This window comes from Carlito syrichta, unplaced genomic scaffold, assembly GCF_000164805.1.
Source record: "Carlito syrichta isolate Samal-C Ts95f unplaced genomic scaffold, Tarsius_syrichta-2.0.1 Scaffold130403, whole genome shotgun sequence".
NCBI lineage: Eukaryota > Metazoa > Chordata > Mammalia > Primates > Tarsiidae > Carlito > Carlito syrichta.
Window position 1 is genome coordinate 163,339 of NW_007074499.1, and position 10,677 is coordinate 174,015.

Genomic DNA, 10,677 nt, shown 5'->3' on the forward strand with positions numbered 1-10,677 from the left:
CGTCAGTTCTGCAGTAGAGGTGCCCTGACCTACAGGACAACATTTCCAGGGACTCCAGGGAGTGGACACAGGCCAACCCAGCAATATTCTGGGAAACTGGCCACCTGGGAGGATTTGTGGGAAGGGCACTGGCGAGGGTTCAGGGCATTGGCTTGTGGCCAGGATCTCTGTTGATGGTTTGGTGGTGAGTCTCAGAAGTGACATCCCGGCCAGTGAATGCACCTCCGGTGGGGCCACGGGGACCCTCAGAACAGGATGAGACACGTGGCGTGTTACTTTCTGGACTGCATCAGTCAACGGGTCTTTCCCACCTAGGATTTGGTAGGGTTTTCAACTTTCCCTAGGAAGAGAATACAACCTGTGGCTTCACTGATAATTATCAGAAGGAAGGGTCTGTTGAAAAAGACGGCAGGAGAGGGGGGGCCGTCCTTTGACCGGGCTGCGAGCTTGGCGGCGGAGGCTGCCACGGCTTCAGTGCCCACCTCACTGACATCCAGCACAGCCTTGTAGGTTGCCTGCCAAGGAAAAACAAGCATCAGTGGCCCCTACAGAGACGGCTTTACCGAACGAGTTCTGGTGTTTTGCCGGGAGCGGCGATGCCTGCCTCGAAAGCCTTCCAGATTGGGGATGCCAAGCGCCTGGCACTGGATTTGCTCTGTACGTTGCAGCTGGGGTGGGCTACCGGCCCACTGGCCCTTGGCATGGGGTTGAATGGTTGCAAATACAGGGCAGAAAGGTCCGGGTTTGAGCCTCAGTTCTGCCACTTCCTCTTGCGAGAGTTACTTAGAGGTCACCTGCTTCTGTTCCCAAATCTATAAAAGTGAATAATAGCCGGGCTCGGTGGCTCAGCCTGTCATCCCGCACCTTTGGGAGGCTGAGGTGAGTGGACGGCCTGAGCCCGCAAGTTCGAGACCCGCCTGGGCAACGAGACCTCATCTCTACAATAAATCAAAAAATCAGCCGGGCGTGGTAGTGCATGCCTGTAATTCTGGCTACTCGGAAGGCTGAGGCGGAAGGATCGCCGGAGCCCAGCAGGTCGAGGCTGCGGTGGCCGGGAGCAGCCATTGCACTCCCCAGTCTGGGCGACAGAGTGAGACTCCAACTCAAAAAAATTAAAAAAGCGAATAATGATTATCTGTGGCCCACGAGGTTATGGGGGAAGCCAAAGGTGATTAGACAAAGCCAGTGCTCATGTTCCGGTGAGCAACAGTAATTGCTGCAACTCCTGCAAAGCTGGGACGTGGGCTGGTGTTAAGAAGGCTGGGTTCCTTCCTTGTCTTCTAGGGAAAAGACGTAACCTGGACTTCCTGTATGCCTGCACTTCAGCAAGGTTGTGAATGCTTGTAATTATAAGCGCTTTTTTATAGGAGCACAGAGGCATTTTCCTTGAAGAAAGGTACAGCATACCTACCGTATTCCAGTGGGGCTTTTTCTGCGTCCCCCCAAAACCAATGGAAAACCCAGGACTGCTTCTATTATAGCCCCTTACCAAAATAAAATTTTAGGTCAGGGATCAGAGTCTCACTCTGTCACCCACTCCCAGCCACCGCAGCCTCGACCTGTTGGGCTCCGGCGATCCTTCCAACTCAGCCTTCCGAGTAGCCGGAATTACAGGTGTGTGCTACCACACCCGGCTGATATTTGCTTTATTGTAGAAATGAGGTCTTGCCAAGTTTCCGGGTGGGTCTCAAACCTGTGGGCTCAGGCAACATACTGAGTTTTAAAAATCACCTCTCTCTCTCTCTTTTCTTAAACACCGAAGGCCAAACACACACCTGCAGGGTATCCATGGCCTACAGGCAGCCAGGTGACATCTGTGTGGGGACTTGAAGTTGAGAGGGGAGGTCATTGAGGTCAGACGGCACCTGCTTGGGGTCAGTGGCTGCCTGCTGAGGACACAGTGTGAAGAGGGACCCCGGGTGTGTCAGAGGCATGACGGCCGTGAAGCCACAGGGTTCGGCCAGGCTGTGGCCTCAGAGAAATCTCGGGGCCTCTCTTTCCTTCTCCATGGGGTGAGAATGCTGCACTTGCCCGTCTCTGCAGGCACTTCCAGCTCAGACTTTCTCGCAAATATTCATCTCAACCAACTCACTTTGGAAAGCTGCAGGAGGCCTCTTGTTGTGATTCCAGAAAAGTCAGCGTTCTTGCCAAAGGCATCATGGACGCCCATCTTCGGGAGGACTGTCTCCAGGCCATAGGAGGCGGACATGGAGAACCTGGGGAGGAACACGTGTAGCCACCTGTGGAAAGGGAGAGGACAGGTGAGCGCCCGTGCCCATGGCGTCTCCAGCTCTGCTTCCAGGTGCCATCCGAGGAGATGTCGTCTTTCCCTGGGCACCGCGGGTGGCTGCTGGGGTCGACATGTCCCAGGAAAACGACTCAGGCTGCCCCGAGAAGTAAGCTTCCAGTTGAGTGAGTCCAGCGCCACATTGTGCAAGACAGGAAGGGGCCCGAGGATGAGGAAGGTGTGGGGGGAGAGGCCGGCCCGTCAAGGAGCCAACGGGCGATACCCGTGGAGACGTCGACAGCAGTGGAATCTCATGGACCACCTGCCCCCCAGCCCGCCCCACGAGGAGCCCTGCTAAGCCCCTCGAGCAGCAAGACCCAGGAGAGCTCCCCAGGACGGGGGGAAGAGTCCGTCCTTGCCCATCCAGGAGGGGAAACCGCTCACAGGGGAAGGGAATCTTTATTTGCAGGCGATTTACATGTAGATGACCACATGAGGCTAGCGGTTCTGGCATTAGGCTGCCAACTCCAGAGTTCGGCGTGGAGTTGTCCTCCCGGGCAGTGATTTCTCTGGACCGACACAGCCCACATTTGTTGAGCACTTACTGTGTGTCGGACACGGTCCCAGGCCCCGTCGGTCACATCCCCCCATTTTGAAGATGACAGAGCTTGGCATCAGTGCTCTGCACAGGGTCTCAGATATGGAAGCCCAGCCGCGCGGGGTGGATCTGAAGGCGTCTTGCGCCCTTACGCCGTGGACAGCTCTCCTGTCGCTGTCCCCTGGCTCGTCTTGGCCTTGGTATCTCGTCTTCTCTCTGCTCATCTGCTGCTCTATTCCATCCTCCCTCCCCGCCTTCCTGCCGTCTCTTCTTCCTCCCCCAGCCCTGGCTGCCTTTGGAACCTCCTGCAGCCTCCCTGGGTCCTTGACTCTGTGTCTTTGCCAGGGCCGTGTCCTCTACCAAGACCACCCTTCCCAAGCCTCTGCGTGCTCATGTCCGATTCATACTTGTGGCCAAACGCCGCCCCCTCCTTGAAGCAGTTCCTCCATCCCAGCTGCCAGCGATCCCAGAAGCCCCTCGGCACACGGCCCGCCCTCCCCTGGGGCACCCACCATCCTCCTTCTGGAATCACAGTTGCCTTCCATCCTGCCTTTCCTGAGCTGCACCTGGGAGCGAGGCCCATGCTGCTGCGGCGCTAAGACGCCGAACATGAGACCTGGACGCGCTTCTTTATCTTCTGGCCTGCCCTTTTGCTAGTCTCCATATTCCTTTGAGGCGTTCCGTGATCATCACAGGACTGGCGAGACTCCTGCTATTTGCCAAAGTCCACTGAACGCCGACTGCCTCCTCTACCAGCAGTCCCCGGCCTTTTGGCATCAGGGACCAGTTTCCTGGAAGACAGTTTTTCCAGGGACCAGGGGTTGGGGGACCACCAGGCATTCGAGTCCCATAAGGAGCCGCCACTTCGATCCCTCGCATGCAAGTTCACAGCAGGGTTTGCGCTCCCAGGAGAAGCTGAGGCCGCCACTGATCTGACAGAAGACGGAACTCCACTCACCCACCACTCACCTCCGGCTGTGCAGCTTGGCTCTTAGGGGTAGGGACACCCGTCCTAGGCATCCTTCTAAGCCCTTCCGTAAATAGTAACCTATTTCATCTTTTCAACAAACTTTGAGTCAGTAATATTATTATCCTCATCTTATAGATGAACACCAATGCTTTCTTCCCTTTTTTTGCATTTATGAGATCATGCCACGGATTCCAACCTCAGGTTGACGTCGAGAGCAAACTCTGCTAGCTCACAGTAGCTCCAACAACACTGTCACCCTGCAGTGACATGAGCGCTCCGTGTCCTTGGGCAGCCCACCTGCCCTCACAGAACCTTGGCTTCGTTACCTGTGAAACGGGTGGCATAAGATGTCTCATCTCACAGGTGACAGTAAAGTTCACGTGAGGGCGTGTCGCCCAGCACCAAGCTCTCTCTTCTGCATGCAGTCGGTGCTCACTTGAGGAGTCAGGATTCATTGGCTGCCAGCACGGTGTCTCCCGCCCCACGGCGTGCACCCTCCCCTGCCCCAGGGCCCAGCGATGAGGCGCGCAGATGCCCACCTTTGCTGGAGCGAGCGGCGCCACCTCCTCAGCGTCCCGGCCGACAAGGCCTGCTCCAGCTGCCCCATCTTGCCCTCACTGGGGAGGACAAAGAAAGCCGCGGCGTCTCCCTGGTAGTCCATCCGCAGCACGGAGCAGTTCAGCCCCGGGTCCACCCCGAAGGCCAGCTGCTCCTCCTGGTGCATCATGGGCACTCGCACGGCAGCCCGCCCGCCTGCCAGGAATGGGAAGCTTTTGCGCGTGTCTGCAGGGCTGAAGGGCTTCTCCCACTTGGCTAAAAAAGAGAGCACAGAGGTCTTCAGGGCCAAGTGCAGTAAGTGAGGGGCGAGGCCCGCAAAGGTTGAACAAGGGAGGACTGCCGATGGAGTGGGAATTGCATAGCAGGGCAGTTACACAGCTGTGTGAACACAAGGAGATCTAAACTCACGGAGTCTTATGCTTTAAAATGGCCAACTTTATGATGTGTGAATTGCCTTTCAATCAAAAGTAGCGTTAAGTGAATAGAACCGCATTTATGAAGTGAAAGTCATTTAGGAAGGGCTCAAGGCGTGTCAGTTTTCCTTCTCTCTCTTCCCTCTTTGCAGGGTGGGTGGATAAACGGATGGATGGACAGATGATCGCTCAATGGGCGGGTGGCTGCCTGGGTGGATGAACTTGTGGGTGGACACGTGAGCGGACGGACGGACGGAGGGAGAGAAAAAGGAAGGGAAGAGTGTGGGGGGGGAAGAGAGGGATGCCGTGGCGGCATTGATGGCCACTCTGTCTGGAGGGTCCGGGCGTTTCTGCCTCAAGCACAGCCAAGCTGGCCGCCTCATCTGTCCACCCGGTCAGCACAGAGGCTGGCCCCGATCAGGGGCACATATGGTGGTAGATTTTTTTTTTGGAGTTGGAGCCTCACTCTGTCGCCCAGACTGGAGTGCAGCGGCCGCTCCCAGCCCCCGTAGCCTCGACCTGCCGGGCTCCGGCGATCCTTCCGCCTCGGCCTTCCGAGGAGCCGGAATTACAGGCACGCGCTTCCACGCCCAGCTGATTTTTTGATTTATTGTGGAGATGAGGTCTCGCTGCCCAGGCGGGTCTCGACCCCGCAGGCTCAGGCCATCCGCTCGCCTCAGCCTCCCAAAGGCGCGGGATGACAGGCTGAGCCGCCGAGCCCGGTGGTGGTAGATTTTTTAAAGCAACACGCTGAGGATCAGGAGCAGGTGTGAAATCCAAACCAGGGTGTCTGACTTCAAAGCCGATTCTCATTCCACTCCAACGCAGTGAACACGGCAAAGCTCTAGGCAACCATCTGGGGCTGTGGGAGGCTGTTACACTGGCCTGTCTACATTTCCACACCTGTGCCGGCGCCCTCACCCTTAGGTCTGCTTAAACCGGGCTGTCGGAGAGCTCTGTGTCCCCTCCTCCAGAACCTTTGGGGGCGGCTGCCGGAGGCAAGAGATGAGGCCCTTTCTTTCAAGCCAGCGTCCAGACCGCCCCTGTGGGCTGCCCACAGAGTCCAGCATCAGCCCTGAAACGCCAAACCAGTCCTTCAAAGACAGGGCTGAAGAGTCCCCGTTGCAACTGATCAGCCAAAGCCAGGACAGGGGACATGGGCTGTCCAAGGGCCTGCAGTTGGCTAGTTGCAAAGTGAATCAGAACCCAGGCCCTCCCATGACCCCACCCTGCAGGCTGGGATTCGTCTAGCTCGTGTATTGGACTAAGCAAAAAACAACACAAACCAAGCACAAGCAAAATCGAGCTCTCAGAGTCTCACCTTTAAAGAAAATGTGGTTCACCAGCACCATGGCCGTCAGAGGGTCCAGGCCTTGGATTAAGTCCACAACCTTCCCTTTGGTCTCCTTCTCCACGTAGCTGTTAATCTTCTGCTGGGCAAGGGCAGGGTTGGAGAAATCCGTAGGAAGGACCTCCGACGCGTACAGCTTCTCGACGTGGTCCAGGAAGCGTGCCTGCAGCGGCAGCCCCTTCTGGACGAAGAGGACGCTTCCCATCCGCAAGGCCAGGTCTTTGCTGGGCACAGCCAGAGAGCGGACCAGGCGCTGGAAGCCCTCGTGGATGGCGGACTCCGGCGTGCGGGTGAGGTTGAAGCCCAGGCTCTGGAGAATCTGGGTCTTGGTGGCCGAGCGGGCTCCGAGGGAAAGCATGGCCAGGGCAGTGGAAACACTTGTCGGGGACAGGAAGACGTTCTGATGCGGGGCCTCCGCGGCCAGCCTCCGATAGAGGCGGAAGGCAAAGTCGGTGTGGCAGGGGGACGCCTGGGAGGCAGGGGCGCTCTTTGTGGAGGAGGGGCCGGGGGAACCTCGGCAGGGGGCACTGGCCGGGGGCACGCCGAAGACGGGAGCACAGAGGCCGACGAGGACGAGGACGCCGTGGAAGGAAAGTGCCATTTCGCAGCAAAGCAAGTCTGCAAGAGAGGTGGGAGGCTGAGGGCCCGGTCCCTGGATCAGAAACCCTTCCACACGCCATGCCATCAGCAGCAGAATGAGGACATGGGACAATTAGCAGAGCCCGTCGTCTCATCTGAGCCTCACGATCGCCCTACAGGCAGGTCTCATTGCTGTCCTTGGTCACTGAGCCAACAGGCCCGGAAAGCTGTCCCAACCCACCCCGGGTCCCACGGGAGTCCAGGCTTCAAAGCCGGGCCCGGAACCCCGAAGCCTGTGCTCCTGGCTGCTTGTACTTCACGGACTTATTTTGAGACGTGAGAACGCCAAGCTGGGTGGCAAAGTCCCCAACTGAGCATCCAAAAGTGCTCTCTCCACCCCCCATCCCGATTCCTGACACATGGTGCGTGCGTTTTGTGCAGATCTGGTCACGTTCTGGCCCTGGCTACCCGTCCCCGGCCACAGGCGTCTCCCGGCGTGTTCCTGTCTCTCAGCAAGTGGGAACTCAGAGCAAAAAGCTGCCCTGGAACTGTGTTCTGCAGCCCCGTGCACCAGCGGCCGGCGGCTGACAAGCTCTCGCCATGACACCTGCTGCCCGCCCATGCCTTGGCCAGCAAGACTTGGCACCAGGGGCATTTCAGATTCAATACCCGCTGGACGTGGCAGACGCCAGGCGTTTTGCAGTAGGGGAGGGCTGGGCTGCATCCACCCTGCCACTCAGGACAGAGCCATCTCTCTGGACGTCATTCTCTTTTTCATGTTTGTAAGTCGGGGACGATTACTTACAGAGCTGGTCAAAGGCTTGAGTGAGCTCAGGTACCTGGGGTGCGCCGCTCGGAACCGGCATACCAGGGGTGCTAGTAAATGACTTCTGTGGTCTTGTGATTGAATTCAGTGGGAATTGGAAGGGGCAGGTCTTCCAAAGCATGTCTGGAGGCCTACCAGCCCCCCGGTCGTTTCTGCTCCAGGGTGAACGGCCGACACCCAGTCTTCTCCCAGGGGCCTCTGCAGGCAGTCTCCCTTCTGACTGAGAGGAGAGACGTGGCCCGCTAGGACAGGAATCCGGCCAGCCCACGGAGGGATGACTTCGCCAGAAACGGGGAGGACTGAGGGCCAGAGTCCCTTTGCCAGGAGCCACAGAGACCCTGGCCCCCGCGGTCCCTGGTCAGTGTCAGACCAGGCGGAGCATGGGAGCCACATCCCTGCGTCTCTGCATGGAAGCCGAATGGATGCAAACGGCATCGTGTTATCGCAGCAGATGGGATTAGACGCAGAAGAAACTCTGTGAGGAATTCTTCTGCTGAATGAGGAGGAAGTCGCAAAACCGAGAGTTTCTCTCCCTTTCTGTTTGTCCGGCTGGACCGTTTTCGTTCTGTGGTTCTGTTTTTCTCTCTACCTGGCACTCACACCCACCCGGCCATCTCCCGGACTCCGTCAGCACGTTCTGAACCGACCCTTGCCCCAAGCGTCCCCCTCCCGCTCCCTCCAAGAAGGCCACATGCCCCACGCTGCGCCCGCCGTGGCAGGAAGCCGGCCACAGCTCCTCGCTCCGACCACCCCGTGCCACCATTCCCCCTTGAGGCCCCCGGGCCCCATCTCCTCTCCATGTCCTGGCCTCTCCCTGGGTCCAGACCCTCCCTGTCTCTCCTGGGGATAATTCTGAGTCTCCTGGGGACAGTCCCGAGGCTTCTTCTCCCTCCCCAGCCATGTTTCTGCAAGTCGACCTTTCTCGGGGAGCTCCCCCGTTGGACTCTGCACAGAGGCCGTCTTCTGGGGGTGGAGGCGACCCCCTGTGGCGTGTGGCCTCAAGAATTGACTCCTCCCCGTGGGAGAGGGTGTCGGGCTGAAGGAAGAGCCTCTCGGTGCACAGGGGGCAAGGCGTCACTGCCAGGCTCCAGGACACCACCGGGCACCAGGTTGCCTATCCGGGGTCTGCGTGTCCTGGGGAGACGGGGTGCGGGTGGCTCTCAGGGGCACCCACTGACACCCACCGACACTCACTGACACAGCCTACTAGAGGACCTTTGACCCTCTGCCGGGCCTGGGCAAGCAGGGGGGCCACTGAACTCGGGAGGTCAGCTGGCAGGTGCCCTGGCCCCTCAGTGGCCCCAGCCAGCGGCCGCTTCTAGCAGGACCGCAGGGGGAGGGAGTGTCACAAGGCCTCTCCCTTCAGCATCTGGGCTTTGTGGCTGTGGCTTCAGGGGCCAGGGCGTCACACGCTTGGGGAAAACCCTGGCCGAGGCTCTCTCGGTCTGCTTTCCCATCCAGCACCTCCCACACGTGCCCCCAACCTCCTCCTGAGGCCACCCCCTTTCCCTGGTCCCTGCCAAGGCCTCCCCTCTCTCCACGCTGCCTGGGTCCAGCCTGGGGGCTCCGCAGGGTTGGCAGGAGCGCTCTGCGCCCCCGGAGCCCGCCTTGGGGGGCCTCACCCTCCCCGCCTCGGCCTGCCACCCGCCTTCCGCTATCTCCCACCCACTGCCACCTCCAGTCACGAATCCGCCCGCAGACAGGGTGTGCCACTCCCTTCCTTGCATTCCCAGTGGCTCCTGCATTCAGAGGCTTCTCTGTCGGGCCCCAACGCACCTGCCTCCTCCCCTTCCTTTCCAAGCACCCCGCTGCTCTGGGCTCGCCCTTCCTTCCGTCCGCCTCCCTCCCCCATCTTTGCCTTGGGCGTCCAAGGCTGCATTTCGCCCTGACACCCTTCACCCCGGGCCTTTGTGCTGGCGACATGCCCTGGGACCAGGCTCCAAGCCTGGAGGAACCCACCGCCCGCTCCTTTCTTGCCAGGCGGCCCCGGACCCCCTCCCAGCTCACGGGGTTCGCCGTGGCTCCGGCCCTCACATGCCTGGCACCGGATTGACTCACTCTCCCATCGGCAGCGGGGAATAGCTCAGTCCTTTCAATGCTCTTACAACGGGCACCCACCATGACAGGTGGGTGTCCCTGCCTATGGGCGTGTGCATGTGTGCACACACACCTTCAGGCTAGGCAGACAACCATGCCTCCCGCCTCCCGTGAGAGAGACCCTCAGCGACCTGCCACCTCAGCCTCCCTCAAAGGACGTCGCCTCTGCTGTCCCCGCCGTCTCCATTCTGCTCACTCCACGCACGAGCCGCCCTCTTGGAAGGCCAGCCCCTCCCTTGGACGGCGTCTCCTCTCAGGACCCTTCCACCTCTCCTTCTGCCCCTGAACACTCCCCCTCAGCCAGGTCCTTGAGGTGGCTTGTCACCAGGTCCAAGCCCTGCGCGTGAGATGACAGACCACCATCGGTACGACGGCGAAACCCTCCTTCCAGTCTCATCCCCTCCGGCCAACGCCCTACCTCCACCCTCCTGTGTGGCCAGATCCTCCGCAGCTGTGTGTCTGTGGCCTCCGTGGCCGCCGTGGCCTCGCCTCCCACTCACTCCCCAGGCCTCTCCTGGCGGGCCGGTGCTCCCTGAAACGTGGCCCAGGGGTGCTGAAAGCCAGCGCACGCGTCCGGGTTCTCATCGTGCTTGACTTCCCAGTTGTGCCTGGCACCGACGACCGCACTTGGCCTCGGGTCCAGTCCCTCCCTTTGGCCGGTGCCAGCACGTCCCTCCCCGGGGTTCCCCACCTCCCTGCACCCTCCTCACCCGCCTTTGCTGGTTCCTCTTCTCCTGCCAGTCCTTGCTGGTCGGCGGCCTTGGCGCTCACTCGGCTTAGCTCCGCTCTCACTTTAATCTCCCCTCCCTCCAGCTGATCTCACCTGACGCCCACAGCTTCATTACTAAGGATGCAAACGAGGTGCTATTTCAATCCCCAGCCCGGTCCTTCCCTCCGCGCCTAACTGCCTACTCGATGTTGCCACCCCATGTGGCAAGACGACCTTGCGAGCGGGTGACCCACACAGAGTCCTGGCCCGCCACGGAAGCTGCCATCCGCCCGGCGATGGAGCCTGGGACCCGTCCCTGGCCTTCCTTCTTCCCAGGCCAACCCATCGC

General features: G+C 59.8%; 1 protein-coding gene across 1 annotated transcript; it reads right to left on the bottom strand.

Moving 5' to 3' along the window:
* Positions 1 to 311: 311 nt before the first annotated feature.
* SERPINA9 (serpin family A member 9) lies at positions 312 to 10,352 on the bottom strand (the record flags this gene model as incomplete). The annotated part of the gene is made up of 5 exons (XM_008048987.1): positions 312 to 515; positions 2,093 to 2,240; positions 4,335 to 4,608; positions 6,088 to 6,735; positions 10,334 to 10,352. Coding segments are annotated over 5 exons (1,293 nt in total), but the record flags the coding sequence as incomplete, so codon positions are not given.
* Positions 10,353 to 10,677: the final 325 nt, after the last annotated feature.